Below are 17,287 nucleotides of genomic sequence, written 5' to 3'. Positions count from 1 at the left end.
GAAAGCTCACCTTTAGTGACCAGAGTTACAAATGTTCTAGGTTGTTCTGTCTTATAATGCTGCACATGCATATTATTATGAGCACAAGTTTTTGTCAAGACATCTTACAGATTGCCTTTATTGCTTGATCCCATTTACTCCACTTAGTTAACAACTTCGATTCACTAGCTCTGTGGGCCTTACTATCTGCCCAAGGGACATGGTCCCAGCCCCAAGGTGCTCATAATCCAAATAGGGTGCAAGATAAGCAAATGAAAGGGTTAAACTCCAATCAATGCCAACAGGAACACATGCCTGAGTCAAAACCAAGAGGGACAGAGTAGAATCATTGCTTGAGCAAGGATGAAGATCCTAGCCCTTTTCTCACTACGCTATCTCAACATTTTCTATATCATAGTAGAGAAAGTATCTTATCTAATCTAAAGCCTCCCTCCTCCGAGTTCATCATATTTCCTTTTGTTTTTCCCTCAGTGGAGATTTTATATCATGGGCAACTGGAACTGACCTTTTGATTTCTAACCACTCACACTCATTGAAGGGAAATTACACAGAGAGGGAGCTACATGAATGCTTTTACTCGAGGGAATGAGATGGGGAGCAGCGCCTTCTGGCCCCACGTGAACCCAATCCGTTCTGCTTTGTCTTCTGTCTTTGGGACCATCTTGATGTCACTGACACATCTTTCTACGGAGGCGTCTCCAAAAGGCTCACTGTTGCTGCTTGACCTCCCCACCGAGCTGGTATGTGGGACACTTCAGGCTTTATTTGTTCTCAGCCTCTCAGACCTGATCCTGTCACTAACATCAGGGTACTGTTGTGCCTGAAAAAACATCCTGAGCGCTGAAACCAGGCCTGAAGAAACAAGCTGCGTTTAAAGGCCAACATCCCACCCAACGTCAAGATCCTGCTGCTAATTCATCACTTTACTTCTGAATAAGGTTAATCTCTTAAAAATTATACCCTAACTTGGGGCCACTTGTCTTTTCACTGTATATATTTGAGAGGATGAACTCTGGCCAGCTGTGCTCTATTTCATTATTCACTTTATTTAAGAAAGCAAGGGAAAGAAATACAAAAAAGTCTAAGTCCTTCCGTCAGAGTGGAAAACATTGACCCCAAACGGCATTTAGCCTTTAGGCCGTGCTCAGCTCATTAAAAGGAAGGTCAGAGCAAAAATCAAACTGTCCTGCACATTCTTATATCCACAGAGAAAAACCATTAACAGATTATATATGTATTCCTCTTTTGCTCGTTTTTATTGTACCTCATCACTACCTGTTTCCACAGTAAATCAATGTTATTTATTGATACTTCTAAGTTATTTCCAAAAAAGGGCTGGATGGTTCACAGGAAGGTTAAAGAGAAAGGTTGGGATCATAAGAGTGGATGAAAGAACAAACGTCATGATAGATGATCCATTTCCTGTTTTATTAGGAGAAACGCCTGAAAGGAGAAGGGGCAATGAAAACTCAGCGTCGGATCACTACTAACCTTGCCTGTAGAATTCTTCACAGACCCTTTCACTCCACTGCTTGCTCATCTCCCAGATTCTACAAGGATTGCAAATGTCAGCACACTTCAAGGCAATCTGAGAAATGACAGGGCAGGGAGAGATGGTCAGAGGATGATCCTCGAGCAGCAAATTCACCCCAAGCCCAAGGGGCCGTCAGACCCATCCGTCGGCCTCATGGTACCAGGCCCGTATTTACAGAGGCTTCCCTGATGTGCCTCTTCAGGAAACAGCACTTATTCACCACCGCACAAAACCTTCATTCAGAATTCCCACTTTATAGCAGTGAGAAGGAGAGAAGAGCCACTGTCCAAGGACACGGAGCTTCCTGGAGGAGACTTGGGGTGGGCAGGCCAAGGAAAGCCACGGCCTGGCTCCTTTGGTTGCCCCGCCCCTCATGGGCAGGGAGGCCGCAGGGGCCCCAGCCAGGCTCAAGTGAGATCACTGGGACCTCACTCTCACAGTGGCCACATTGACCAACTCCATACATCACATCAATTATGTGTGTCTGCATTTATATGTCCGTGTGTGCGTGCAAGCTCAGACTGCCAGCCAGGAGTGAAGTCATTTCAAGCTTAGTGTTTGGTTTGCAGAGATAAAGCTGGGCCTTCTGGGCTTTGCTCACATTGTTCTGCATCTGGGATACCAGCTTTTGTCAGAGATGCTTACCCTAGGAGGGTTTCCTTGGAGTACCAGAGAAATAAGTTCTCCCCCTCAACTACCAACTGCCGAGAGACCAGTGCCCAGAAGGGCTTCTGATGGTGTGCCCGCCCACCAGCAAGGTCTATTGGTTTTGACCTAGTTCTTTGGGATCATAGAGCTGCTAGCTGTGCTGGGGTCTGGGAGAGCCAGGGTCATGTTAGGTCGCAAACTTGGTTTGTTCTTTATTTCCTGGTGAATGGGGGCACAGTACATGTTGGAGTAGGTCAGGGGCATGAATCCTTTACGGATTCATGTGTGTTAGCAAGCTTTCCTTTTGAAATGCAAGTGTCCAGGCCAAATCTTTCAGCTACTCAGAACTAGGCTTGAGTCTCTAAAATCAGAAGTCTGTGGCACGCAGGGACAAGAATACTAGTTTGGGAAGAAAGAAGGAGGGAGATATAGTTTTACACCTGGGAGGAAGGTATTTCCTGAAAAGGATGGAACAGTTGGACAGCTTTAGAAGGCAGCCTGAAAGCATGGAAGGGAGAAGACTATATGGTTCAGTCTCCAGCCTCCTGGTTAAAGCTGGTCTATCTAGATGCATGCAGGATCTACCCATTCAGTCTTTTGTGCCAAAAGGAAAGAAGGAGAATGAGAGAAAATGGAAGATCAAGCAAAAGGCTCTAGTTTGGATACCAGGTCAGAGTTTTGCTTCCAAGGTCCACTTCTTCCCTTGTTCTCACTTCACAAATGGCTTCTTGCCATGGAAAGAAGTAGAAAGGCTTGAGCTTGATATGATTCAATCCACTCAATTAAACTTAAATCATTTATTGGTGCCTAAAAATGGTAAGACTAGGTAACGTAGTCTGTCTGTCTGAGCCTCAGATGAAAATATGAGTTTAGGTAGTAAAAGGAAGTTAAGCGGGGTTTATTTCAATAGGCTTTAGGTAAAGGAAGGATACTCGTTTCTCAACTTTTGTTAGTACTATAGTTAAAATAATATACTTTTGTATTAACGAAACAGTTTTCTACATTGCACAGGTATGATTGTGATCAACTTTACATCAAGCCACAAAATGTGGTAGATTCTTACTGCATGTAACTACCCAGCGGGGCTACTTTGTGGTGGAGCAGTTACCAAATAAGGAAAAATGAGACATTATCAACTTACTGACGTGAAACCCAGATTTTACTTGCTTAGAAACCACTTACAAATTTTATGTGTCTCAAAGTTTTTAATAAAGTGGGTCACTGCTCTAGCTTATACCATGGGAGATACTCTTTCTCAGATGCATTACAATGATTGATCACGTCCTTAAGTGTTTACCCTGCGAGGATAATGACTTCTTTTTGTTGTTGTTGTTTACCTGAAGCATAAAATGTCTGTCGTGAACATCCTCCAGTCTTAAGTCTTTATTGTGGAGGTGAGCTTTCAATCTGGTCAAAAATTCATTCTGCCTGTTGATGTCTGTTGCCAAGATCAAGGAGCCCAGTTGCTGTTCAATATCCTGTCTGCATCCACAAGAATGAAAGAGAAAACACACACACAAAGCAAATCCCTTTGAGGAGGGGAATTGATTCTGTCAGCATCAGGTGGCTTGTACTCTCATTTCTGCCTCTGATTCTGTTTATTATACAGAGTCCCAGTCCCTTGTAGCCCGAGAGTGATTCTCTCAGCCACCATCACTTCTGTCCTTGCATGAGAGGTATGCCAAGGACTGGACAGAGAGGTTGAAACCTTGGGTGAACAGAGCTGTGGCAGTTTATACATTCCCCATGCTTCCTGTGGGTGGGAAGATTGAAAGCCAACTAGAAATACACGCTTTAAGGAGGACACAGAAGGACTCACAGAGTCACAGGCGTTTGAACCGTGCTTTTTGTGGAGTTCAAACCAACTCAGACTTTAAGATTTGCATGGGGAGAGAAACGGGCATGGTAATAGTAATAGTAGAGACATAATAGTGACTGATTCTGTGGAATGGAAAGACCCATGAAGGGAACAAAACAGACAGCTTGGGAAGAGATACTGGAAATTAAAAAAAGAATCACAGTTGATTAAGGCACCATTAAAAAGCGGTGGCCAAGCAATATATTGGTCAACAAATGGTATATGGGAAAATGGGATATTTTAGAAAAATAAAGCAGATTAGAGCTCTTCCTCACGTATGGAAAGTAAGCAAAGGGAGGAAAATCTGTTGATTTTAAAAACCTAGTTTTAAAATTCACCTTTAAAAGTGAAGCATATTTAAGTAGAGTGCATAGAGCATACATATGCAGTTTAATGAACAAATATCAAATAAACATCTTATAATCACCACCCAGGTCAAGATTGTTGCCTGCCACTACCCCGGAAGGTCCTCATTGTATCTCTCATGCAACCCTACTTCCTCTCAACTCCTGAAGTAACCACTCTCTTGACCTTTGTTTTAATAATTTCCTTGCTACTTATAATAATTTTACCACCTGTGCGTGCATGTTTAAATAATATGGTTTAACTTTAACTGCTTTTGCACTTTAAGTTATGCGGTAACCATCAGTTTCTGACTTGCTTCTTCAGCCTGACATATTTTTGAAAGTCACCTAAGTTGATGTGTGAGCTGTCACTCACCCATTTTCATGATTATATTGTATCCCAATGTGGGACTATACTTCAGTGTATTTATCTGTTCTACTTTTGGTGGTCACTTGAGTAGTTTCTAGCTTTTGACTACTGTGAAAAAAATGTTACAATAAACACCCTTACGTACCTCCGGTTATTCATGTGCAAAGTTTCTCTAGGGACTATATTCAGGAATAAAATTATTGGATCACAGAGTATGTTCATCTTCAATTTCTCAGATATTGCCAACTATTTCCAAAACAGTTGTATAAATTTACTCTCCAAGCAGTAATAGATGAGGTTCTCATTGCTTTATATAATCTTCCACTTTACATGTTTTGCCAATTTGCCAATGTCATACAGTTCATTATAATTTTAATGTGAATTTCCTTGATTACTAATGAGTTTGGACATATTTTCGTGTGTTTATTGACAACTTTTATTTCTTTTTTTGTGAAGTTTCTATTCTAGTCTTTACCTACCATTCTATATGTTTGTTTCTCTTTTGCTTATTGCTTTTAAGAGTTTTTAATGTACTTTCAATAATGGTGCTTTGTCACTTATGTGTTGCAAATATCTTCTCTCACTCTGTGGCTGGTCTTTCTGTTTAATTTATGATGTCTTTTGATGAAAGGAAATCAATCTTTAATACAGCTTAATCTATAAATATTTTTTATTTAAGTTAATATTTTTCTCCTATTTAAGAAATCCTTCCTACCTCTGATGAAAATATTCCCCTACATTATATTCTAAAAGCTTTACAGTTATATCACTACCATTTTTGTTTTTAACTCGCAGATACATCTTTAATCTACTTCTTTTTAAAAAAATTTTATTTATTTTTATTTTTATTTATTGGCTGAGTTGGGTCTTCATTGCTGTGCGTGGGCTTTTTGTAGTGTGGAGAGCAGGGGCTACTCTTCATTGCACAGGCTCTAGGGGCGCTGGCTTCAGTAGTTGCAGTGCATGGGCTCAGTAGTTGTGGCTCGCAGGCTCTAGAGTGCAGGCTCAGTTGTGGCGCACGGGCTTAGTTGCTCTGTGGCATGTGGGATTTTCCCAGGCCAGGGCTTGAACCCTTGTGCCCTGCATTGGCAGGCGGATTCTTAACCACTGTGCCACCAGGGAAGCCCCTCTTTAATCTACTTCTAGACATTAGAAATAATCTCAGAAAATAGGCAATTCACAAAAGAAATTTAAAATGTTCCCCAAATATGAAAAGATATTTAGTATGATAAAAAATATTAAAACAGCTATGTGACACTATTTCCCATACTTTTATTGGTAAGGATTAAAAGTAACTGCTAACTGATGAATTTAGTAAAGTAGCAGGATACAAAATTAATGCACAGAAATCTCTTGCGTTCCTATACACTAAAGATGAAAGAGCAGAAAGAGAAATTAAGGAAACACTCCCATTTACCATTGCAACAAAAAGAATAAAATACCTAGGAATAAACCTGCCTAAGGAGGTAAAAGATCTGTATGCAGAAAACTATAAGACACTGATGAAAAAAATCAAAGATGATACAAACAGATGGAGGGACATACCATGTTCTTGGATTGGAAGAATCAACATCCTGAAAATGACTATACTACCCAAAGCAATTTACAGATTCAACACAATCCCTATCAAATTACCAATGGCATGTTTCACAGAACTAAAACAAGAAATTTTACGATTTGTATGGAAATGCAAAAGACCCTGAATAGCCAAAGCAATCTTGAGAAGGAAATATGGAGTTGGTGGAATCAGGCTCCCTGACTTCAAACTATACTACAAGGCTACAGTGATCAAGACAGTATGGTACTGGCACAAAAACAGAAATATAGATCAATGGAACAGAATAGAGAGCCCAGAGATAAACCCATGCACATATGGGCACCTTATTTGACAAAGGAGGCAAGAATATAAAATGGAAAAAAGACAGCCTCTTCAATAAACGGTGCTGGGAAAATTGGACAGCAACATGTAAAAGAATGAAATTAGAGCACTTCCTAACACCATATACAAAACTAAACTCAAAATGGATTAAAGACCTAAATGTAAGGCCAGACACTACAAAACTCTTAGAGGAAAACAGAGGCAGGATACTCTATGACATACATCAAAGCAAGATCTTTTTTAATCCACCTCCTAGAATAATGGAAATAAAATAAAAAATAAACAAATGAGACCTAGTGAAACTTAAAAGCTTTTGCACAGCAAGAGAAACCATAAACAAGACAAGAAGACAACCCTCAGAATGGGACAAAATATTTGCCAATGAAGCAACGGACAAAGGATTACTCTCCAAAATATACAAGCAGCTCATGCAGCTTAATACCAAAAAAGCAAAAAACCCAAACCAAAAATGGGCAGAAGACCTAAATAGACATTTCTCCAAAGAAGACATGCAGATAGATAACAAACACATGAAAAGATGCTCAACATCACTAATCATTAGAAAAATGCAAGTCAAAGCCACAATGAGGTATCACCTCACACCAGTCGGAATGGCCATCATCAAAAAAATCTAGAAACAATAAATGCTGGAGAGGGTGTGGAGAAAAGGGACCCCTCCTGCACTGTTGGTGGGAATGTAAGTTGGTACAGCCACTATGGAAAACAGTATGGAGGTTCCTTCAAAAACTACAAATAGAACTACCATATGATCCAGTAATCCCACTCCTGGGCATGTACTCTGAGAAAACCATAATCCCAAAAGGAACATGTACCACAATGTTCATTGCAGCACTATTTACAATAGCCAGGACATAGAAGCAACCTAAATGCCCATCAACAGATGAATGGATAAAGAAGATGTGGCACATATATACAATGGAATATTACTCTGCTATGAAAAGGAATGAAATTGAGTTATTTGCAGTGAGGTAGATGGACCTAGAGTGTGTCCTACAGAGCGAAGTAAGCCAGAAAGAGAAAAACAAATACCGTGTGCTAACTAATGTATATGGAATCTAAAAAAATGGTACTGATGAACCCAGTGACAGGGCAAGAATAAATATGCAGATGTAGAGAAAGGACTTGAGGACATGGGGTGGAGGGGTGCGTGAAGGGGAAGCTGGGACGAAGTGAGAGAGTGGCATTGACATATATACACTACCAAATGTAAAATAGCTAGTGGGAAGCTGTTGTATAACACAGGGAGATCAACTTGATGACGGGTGATGACTTAGAGGGGTGGGATAGGGAGGGTGGGAGGGAGTCTCGGGAGGGAGGGGATATGGGGATATATGTATAAATACAGCTGATTCATTTTGTTATACAGCAGAAACTGGCACAACAGTGTGAAGCAATTATGTTCCAATAAAGAGCTTAAAAAAAAGGTAACTGCTAAATAATGTGATGAATTAATTAATGGTTGTGATACTTAATGCTGTTATTCTCTGTTAGAGTGTAAACTGGTGCAATTTCCCGGCCGGTAATTTAGGAATTAGTGTTAAAAGCAATAAATATAAATAATTGGACCAACAGTTCATCTACAAATTTACTATGAACATGTTAGTAAAGATATAGTTAGTAAAGATACATGTTATAAGAATGTTTATCCTATTGCTGTTTATAATAATGAAACATTCCTGGGAGAAAAATATCACAAGGATTCACAAATAGGACATTGGTTAAATGAACCATGTTACAAGCATACTACACAATTATTTCATATGATGATGTATAGTTACATTTATTGACATGGGAAAATGCCATGTTTTATTGTTATATTAAAAAACAGGATACAGAGACTTCCCTGCTGGTGCAGTGGTTGAAAACCCGCTTGCCAATGCAGGGACACAAGATCGAGCCCTGGTCTGGGAGGGTCCCACATGCCGTGGAGCAACTAAGCCCATGAGCCACCACTACTGAAGCCCGCGTGCCTAGAGCTTGTGCCCCACAACAAGAGAAGCCACTACAAAGAGAAGTCCATGCACTGCAACAAAGTGTAGCCCCCACTCTCTGCAACTAGAGAAAGCACGCACAGTAACGAAGACCCAACGTAGGGAAGAAATAAATAAACTAATTAATTAAAAAACAACAACAGGATACAGAGTACGTAAGACATGATCTCTGTGGTCATAGAGAAGAATTTGGAAAGACATAGAAGGGAATTATGAATGATTTTCACTTAAAAAATAATTCTCAATATTGTATGAATTCTTTAAAAACATGAATATTTATTAAATTTATAACCAGGAAACATAAGTATTTTAGTTAAGTGAAACGTTTCATGAACCAAGTTAGAAGGCAAACTAAAAACTTCAAATAATATTTATCACATATAACAAATGATTACTTTGGTTAAAATATAAAAACTTCTTACAAATGAATAATAACACTCATAAGAAAATAAGAGAAGACTAAACACCAAAATTTGTTCTCTAAAGAAATAACAATGGCCAGCAAATACATGAAAAATGTTTAATCTCATTTGTTATCAAAGAATCTCTCTCTCCTTTTCTTTCTCTCTCTCTCTCTATATATATACATGTCAAATTTGCAAATATTTTAAAAAGATAATAGAGATAAAACTCAATTCTGGTGATAGTACATTGGTAGATTTTCTCATAACCTACCAATGGGAATACAGGTAGATACAGCTTTTTGGAAAAGCAATTTGATAATATAGAACAAAACCCTTAAACATGCACACCTTTCTTTCTGATCAATAACTTCTAACCACAAATAGTTTCTGAGAAAATAGAATATTATAGTTTGGGATAAAAATATATGCTTAAGGATGCTTGGTAAGCATTATTTGTAATGACATAAATTTGGAAATCATCTAAATTCCCAACAATAGGCAATCGTCAATACAATTTGGCGCAATGATGCCTTATAGTGATTAAAATAATTTTATTGTAGTACAGGTTTAATGATATGGAAAAAGACCTTTACAGTAAGTGAAAAATATCAGGACATACACCGTACGAAATAACTTCCTCATTTCGTTAAAATATGGTTGTATTGGAAAAAAGACTAAAAGGAAACAAACCAGCCAGGTTAGCATTTACTATTCTTGGATGGCAGGATTACCAGTAATCTCATTTTCTTTCTTCACATTGGGTTGAATCATATAAAACTGCTGCTATTCTACTGCTCTGGTCTCTCAAAAACAGCAAGTACATATTGTGCAAACTAATACTTTTCTGACATTTTCCTTAGTTGTACCTGTATTACTTTCAGAATCAGAAAAATGATTTGAAGGCATTTACATGAGGATAGGATACTCACGATGAGTATGATTGTAAATTTCATTATAAAGCCCTTTCACATATATTATTGCATAACAGTTTTTCTTCTAGCAAAAGCAATGTATAACACTATGTTCCACAAAAACACATAAAAATATAGTATTTTATTTGGAATCCACAGGGATGAGTAGAAGCATCTTAGAAAATGAATATTAATTGAGCAACGAGCAGGATTAAGGTGAGCGTTACAGGGACAAGTCTGGTCCCAGGTTCTTCCCGCCTTTTCCCTGCTGTTTTATTTTTTCCTGTCTCCTTCTTCCTCCCCTTCTCCTTCACTCTTTCTTTGGCTTCCTTGCCGGTCACCTCCTCCTTTCTCCTCCTTCTTGCTTGATTTGTTGCTCTAATTTTTAGTTCTTTTTGCACTTAATTCTTTCTATCTTTGCAACGTATTGTTTTAGTAAAAGGCACGAGTTTTTATCCCGTGCATGAGGGTTGGCTTTATGTGGTTCCAGGTGGTAAAATGTTATTAGAATTGAAGTTCTTCCCACAAATTTTACATTACTCTGGGTGCTAGGAAACAGCATGAGATAGTATCAGAGGGTCAGGGGTAAACCTGTAAACCCAGAGAGACACCACGTGGCCCTTGACCTTAAATTGAGTGCCATTCAGAATGATGGTACAGGGATCTATTTACTTTTTCCCTCCTAACTACCCTGGGTTCTGTGCATTTGAATTAAACAGTTGATCTTGGAAGACAGTGCAACAGCTAAATTAAGGCTAATATGGTACAGCAGCTAAACTGAGACCAGGTGGAAATGAGGCCACGGTCTTGGATTCAGTAGGACTTGGTGCAAACACCCGGGCTAACAAACAGTGGACCAGGAAACTAGTATTTCCCCTTCTGTTTAAAATGCAAGAGACATAGGTAAATTCCTGGTGAAAAAAATTACTGGGGCCAATTCAATTACTTAACAAAAGACACCTTAGAAAAGAATTCCTGACTTCACCTTTTGCTAAGACTGGCAATAACAAAACATGCTTTATTGAACTAGGCTTCAATCTAGCTTGGGAACTCCTGTGTTCCTTCTTGATAAATATTTATTATTTGGATCTACACAGGAGGACAATTTTGCTAACATAAAAGACAGGAATTTGGCAAAGCACAGCGTTGATGCCAAAGAGTGTGAAAGCTGAGAGCTGTTTATTATCTCTTTTCCTGACGTTAGGTCCTACACTCTCCAGGCCCTTTCGGAGCTCACAGAGGGATTCTGGTTTCTGGGTTGCTGTAACTGACACTGCATCTCCTCTGATAGGCGACCGAGGGAGCGTGGGCCAGAAGCACAGCCGGCTGGCTCCCTGCCATTAACCCTGGGGGTCTCAAGCCAGAGAGAAAGCAGCTTATCGCTAATGTGTGGACAGCAGTATGTTTCATCTCTATGCCACTTACGTCATTTCCTTTGGCAAGTGAGCCAGAAGCCTTGATTCTCGAAGCATGCCGATCGTAGATCGCCAGTGGTGATTCTCCAGCACAGACATATTCTAGAAAGAAAGAAAATTAAAACTATAAACGGGGGCGAAGCCAGATACTGATCTCTCTCGCTGAACCCAGCTGCACAGAGGCCAATATTTTCCCTCTGGCCAGTTGGTACCTGATGACATAGAGGCAGAACAGAAATGAAACACAAAATAAAACAACTGCAGGGCTATTCTCAATGCTATAATAATAGTGGGGGAGTGGCAAGGCCCCACTGACCTGAATGAGGGTCTATTTCTAGCAGCCACAGTCCTGTCTCTGCCCATTTTTGAAAGCCGTTCAAGGAACACCCAGTGTAGAAGAAAGAAAGTGAGGCAGTAAAAATAGGTAGTAATGGATACTGCAGGGCTATGTGCACAACATAATCCAAAATCGTACTACTCAGCTGAATAGAGGCAGGCCTCACAACCTCTGGTGTGATCTGCAGCCTGGCCATTGGTGGCAAAGATCTGCTGTGTCTGAACCACCTGGGCAGCTGGTGACATATTCAGACTCCTGAGTCCCAGTCAATACAGTTTTGTTTTGGTAGCTTTGTGGTGATTAATTATTGTGGACACTGAAGTCTGAGAACCACTGTCAATAATCTTTGTGATCAGGATACCAGCACTTAGCCCGTTAGGTCTGGGTTTGAACCTACAATTGCTTCCTTGTTCAACTATCTTGATATTTCTTCCTTTGTGGGAACCTCTGCCATGTCCAGTCTCTCCTTTGATCTTAAGTATGCTGCTTGTCTGAACATTAGCTAACCATTTAAGTAATGAATATTTCTTACAACCCATTGTGTTTTGTTCTAAATTACCAAACATTATGGTCTTACCACTGACTTCATCCATAGAAAATAGAACTCTTCTAGTCCTGGGGAAATCTTTTTCTTTTCTTTTCTTATTTGTTTATTCATTCTCCATTTTGTTTTAAGAGGGGTTATGAACTTACAAAAAATAGAAGAAGGTAGCATTTATTAAAAGTGAGGTTAAACTGTCAAGGTACGGAAGCAACCTAAGTGTCTATTAACAGATGAATGGATAAAGAAGATGTGGCTAGAACAGAATACTACTCAGCCACAAAAAAGAATGAAATTGTGCCATTTGCAACAACATGGATGGACTTGGAGGGCATTGTGCTAAGTGAAATAAGTCAGACAGAGAAAGACAAACCCTGTATGATGTTGCTTATATGTGGAACCTAAAAAAATTAAGCAAACTAGTGAATAAAACAAAAAAGAAACAGACTCACAGATATAGGGAATAAACTAGTGGTTACCAATGGGGAGAGGGAAGTGGGGAAGGGCAATATAGGGGAAAAGGATTAAGGGGGATAAACTATTAGGTATAAAATAGGCTTCAAGGATATACTGTACAACAAAGGGAACATAGGCAATATTTTATAATAACCATAAATGGAGTATAACCTTTAAAAATTGTGAATTGCTATAGTGTACACCTGTAATATACAATATTGCACATCAAGTAAAAACTTCAGATAAAAAAAGTGGGGGGCAATTGTATGATTCTGCTCATATGAGGTACCTAGAGTAGTCAAAGTCATGAGACAGAAAGAATGGTAGTTGCCGGGGGGCTGAGGGAATAGGGGGTTATTATTTAGTGGGTACAGGGTTTCAGTTTTGCAGATGAAAAGAATTCTAGAGCTGGATTGTGGTGATGATTGCACAACAGTGAGACTGTACTTAATACCACTGAATAGTACACTAAAAAAGGGTTAAGGTGGTAAATTTTATATTACGGGTATTTTGCACAAGTGAAAAAAAGCGAGAGGAAAGAAGCAAGGAAAATGATGTGGAGACTAATGGAGCCAGGACAGAGACAGAAAACTATTTCATCATTATGCAGCCCCACCCTTCTCACCACGATATCTGTGCCATTGTGGAATGCTCAACCTTTGTCGCAAATGAGAAAAGAGAATCCTCCATGAGTGACACAATCCAGGGTCCATTAGGGAAAAACAAGTTCAAGAAAACTGCAACCATTCTTGGTTCTAAAACCAGATCCTGATTTCTCTCCAGGACTTTGTAGAGTTTCACAAGGTGGAGTCTTATTCTGACCCTCTGTATAGGCTGCTCTATTGCTATTCATTTCTCTTCCTGCCAAGGAGTCATTATGCCTTACTTACCACTTGACCAGGTAGGTTTGAATCTGTGATGAGATTTTGTTACTTTCATCAACTGGTCTATTATCTCCTTTTGGGCATGAGCCACACACAACAAAAGACAGTGTTTATGAGAAATAACACGCTAAACTAATTTGTTTTGATTGCAAAGATTTATGAGAGCAGAGAGTGATAGGTTAGTGTGATGTAACAGATGTTCTATCCCCGCTGTGACATTTAATTCAGTCGCTCATGAGCGTTCACTTACAAGACTTGCAATTCAAGCAGATGTGACATGAATGTCCTCACGTGAGTTTTTCAAGGGGCCGGAAAACAGTAACAAGACCTAATGAAAAATGACGTCATAGCCCTGTTGAGTGGAGCAAAAATGTCTGGAGAATTGCCTGAAGCCTTGTTATTTATGCCAACATGACTTAACATCTTCGTTAATAACCTTCCTGAAGGCAGAATAAAATGATACTTGGGAAATTTGCTGGCGACACCATATTTGGAGATGAGTGCCAGAATAATGGGAGGAAAGGAAGGGGGCTTGGAGGCTGGCACAGAATAAAAGAAGATTGTGTACACATTACAAACACAACCTTTCGTGGAGCTGTCATTATACGTAAAAGTACGTTTTGGCCAGAACTGTGTTGGAGGTAGGGGTACTCCAGTGGATTCCAGAGAAGAAGAAAGAAAGGGCAGTATAGGGAGGGAGGATTAATGTTTCTGAAGCACCTACTGTGTGCCAGGCACTTTACATGATCTCACTGAATTCTCACATAACTGTCTACTCTTTTAATCATTAACTCACAGATAATAAAACCCAGGTTTCTCTGAGAGGTCATGTAGCTAGTCAATAGCTGAGAAAGGCCTTAAACCCAGGTCTGCCAGGCGTCAAGACCTAAGCTTTGCACACACCCCTTGCTGCCTCCTAAGAATTACCTCTGTTCACCCACATCCAAGCATTCAGAAGCCTGACATTTAAAAACTGAGTGCCTACAGTTATACTTAATCTTCCCCCAAGTCATTGATAGTTGCTGCTTTAAAAGTCTATGGTTGGGAGTTCCCTGGTGGTCCAGTGGTTAAGACTCCGAGGTCCCCATGAAAGGGGCCCAGGTTAGATCTTTGGTCAGGTATCTAGATCCCACACTCCGCAACTAAAAGCCAGCCTGCCACAAAGATCCTGCACGTAGCAATGTAGATCCTGCAAGCCACAACTGAGACCCAGCACAGCCAAAGAAGTAAATAGATAAGTAAGTAAATAAAAAAAAAAATTTTTTTTAAGAAGTCTATGGTTGATTGTTTTAATTAGATGTTAATTTCTAAATCCACATTGGAATCTTCGCATATACCTCCAAATCTGGTATCATTTCAAAAAATCTTGGAGTTTGAATACGTTGTGAGTTGAGTAGATTTAGATTGTTTTGGAGAATTCATCCTTCAGCCACTCTCAGCCCTCACATATGAACAGTCCCTGTGTTCTGTTGGTTCTTCCATCAAGGCGTCACTTATTCCCATCCCTTGCTTTCACTGAAGTGACCCTATGTTAGTGCTTTATTATCCTTAATTCTCCTTCCTTCTAGCCATCCTCCTTACAACTTCCAGAATGTGACTTGTTTTTGGCAAAATTTTCTACCATCTCCCTAATCATTGGCTGAAATATAAAATAATATTTTCTAAGCACCTACTAATATGACAGGTGCCATGGCGGGCACTGGGGGTCCAAAGACAAAATTGCTGCCCTCAAGGAGCTCAGCTAACTACAGTATGATTGTGCCATCTGCCTTCTTCCATGCCCTGCTCCAAACCCTTCAGTGGTTTCCTGTTGGATAAATTAAGCTTAACTCCTTAGCTTGGCATTCAGTGCTCTCTAAAAATTGTCCCAACTATCATTCTGTTCCTATATGTTTGAGATAATTGAATGCCTTTACCTCTCCTTTCCTACAAAAGTCTTATAGGCTGAATAAATGACATCATCTTAATAAGACTATAGCTTATTATTGACAAAATTATGAAGTTATTAATATATGAAAATGCCCTTTCCTTTTGCCACTTTCGTGCCTTTCTAGGTGGTTTATTTTCCTCAAACTTCTCTTTCTCTATATTTCTTTATCAAACTAAAACCTGTCTTCCAAAGTCCAATTCAAATACTCCAAACACAAAGCCACCTGGAATCCTTCCAGTTAGAGGTGAACTTGCTTTCCTCTGAGTCCTATAGCTCTTTCTCTTGGCATTCCTCAAGGCCAGAGGCCAGTTGGACTCAATTCTGTTGATGTGTGTGACAGTTGTGTATATACTTCCTCTTCTCCTCCTCCTCCTTCTCCTTTTTAATATTTATTTATTTATTTGGCTGCACTGTGTCTTCGTTGTGGCATGGGGGCTCTTAGTTGTGGCACGCGAGATCTAGTTCCCTGACCAGGGATCAAACTTGGGGCCCCTGCATTGGGAGTGGGAAGCCTTAACCACTGGGCTACCAGGGAAGTCCCCCTGTTCTTCTTACTAGATTATAAATTGCCTGTGAGCAGGCAGTCTGTCTCTTTCCTTTTGTATCCACTCAGCTGTGTGCCTTGCACAGAGAAAGTGCTTTCTGTTAATTTTCTAAATAAGTAACTGAACAAATTACTTGATTTCATTTGGCAAATATATTGAACACTTACTATGTTCCAGGCACTGTAATATGTGCTTGGAATATCTCAGTGAACAAAAGGCACAGAGAACTAGAGGTAGCAGGGATGGAGAGGGGTAGATAGTAAACAATAAACATAATAAATACTTTGGGAAAAAAGTATAGCATTCAGAAGATAGCAAATGCATGGAAAGAAGGAAAAGTAGAGCTGAATAGTGGGAATCTGAGAGTCTTTGGGTAGGATGGGTAAGTTCAGGTAGTCAGGGTAAGAGGTGAGATTAGAGCAAAGACTTGAAGGTAGGAGGGAGCTAGCCGCTGGTGAGGGAAGATTGTTCCAGAGAAAACAGCTGAAGTAAAGGCCCCAAAGGGGAAGCAGACAGCCATGAGTTCATGTGCAGCGAGGAAGGAGAAGCATCAGGACAAGGAGTTAGAGAGGTAATGAGAGACCAGACCATGTGTGGCCTTCTGGCCATTGTAAGGATTCTGAGTTTTACTCTGAGTGAAATAGGATTCACCGCACAAGTTTGGGAGGAATGAAACTATATGACTTTCTTTAGGTAAGATCACTTTGGTTGCTATGTTGAAAATAGACTTTGGTAGGGGATAAAGGTAGAGATAGGTGTAGAAGGTGGAGGAGAGAGCAGTTATCCAGGCAAAAGCTGATGGAGGCTTGGACAAGGAAGGTGGAGGTGGGGAGATGGTTGATTTCAGGATCTGCCAGGATAACTCACTGTTTCTGGCCTGAGACACTGGAAGGATCGTGTGCCCATTCCCAATGATGGGGAGGTTTAGAGGAGTCTCATTGTTGTCCAGAATAAAGGTAATATTTCCCAACCTCCTTTACAACTAAGTGGAATCATCAGGTTAAGTTCTGATCCATTGAATGTAAGTGGAAATGTTGTGTGGAATTTTAAGGAAAGTTGTTTAAAGGGAACTGTTTCATCTGGGAGAGGCTTCTTTAACTTTATCGCTTCCTTCCTTCTCACTGTTTGGAACTCAGCAAGAATGGCTAGAGCTCCAGCAGTTATCTGGGCAATGAGGACAAGTGTCATACCCTAGTGACAGTAGACTGCAGAACTAAAA

The 17,287-nt window shown here is 40.0% G+C and overlaps 1 protein-coding gene across 3 annotated transcripts in view; it reads right to left on the bottom strand.

Annotated features, from left to right (window-relative positions):
• Positions 1 to 17,287, bottom strand: part of PDE7B (phosphodiesterase 7B) — a 331,487-nt gene that overhangs the window by 11,308 nt on the left and 302,892 nt on the right. For all 3 annotated transcript variants that reach the window (XM_057738776.1, XM_057738775.1, XM_057738774.1), the window contains 3 exons: positions 11,386 to 11,477; positions 3,520 to 3,664; positions 1,492 to 1,588 (listed from right to left, as the gene is read on the bottom strand). In XM_057738776.1, coding sequence (XP_057594759.1) covers positions 1,492 to 1,588; positions 3,520 to 3,664; positions 11,386 to 11,477 — 334 coding nt within the window. The remainder of the gene's footprint in view (positions 1 to 1,491; positions 1,589 to 3,519; positions 3,665 to 11,385; positions 11,478 to 17,287) is intronic.

This window comes from Hippopotamus amphibius, chromosome 6, assembly GCF_030028045.1.
Source record: "Hippopotamus amphibius kiboko isolate mHipAmp2 chromosome 6, mHipAmp2.hap2, whole genome shotgun sequence".
Lineage (NCBI taxonomy): Eukaryota > Metazoa > Chordata > Mammalia > Artiodactyla > Hippopotamidae > Hippopotamus > Hippopotamus amphibius.
This window is presented reverse-complemented; position numbering and strand designations above follow the sequence as displayed.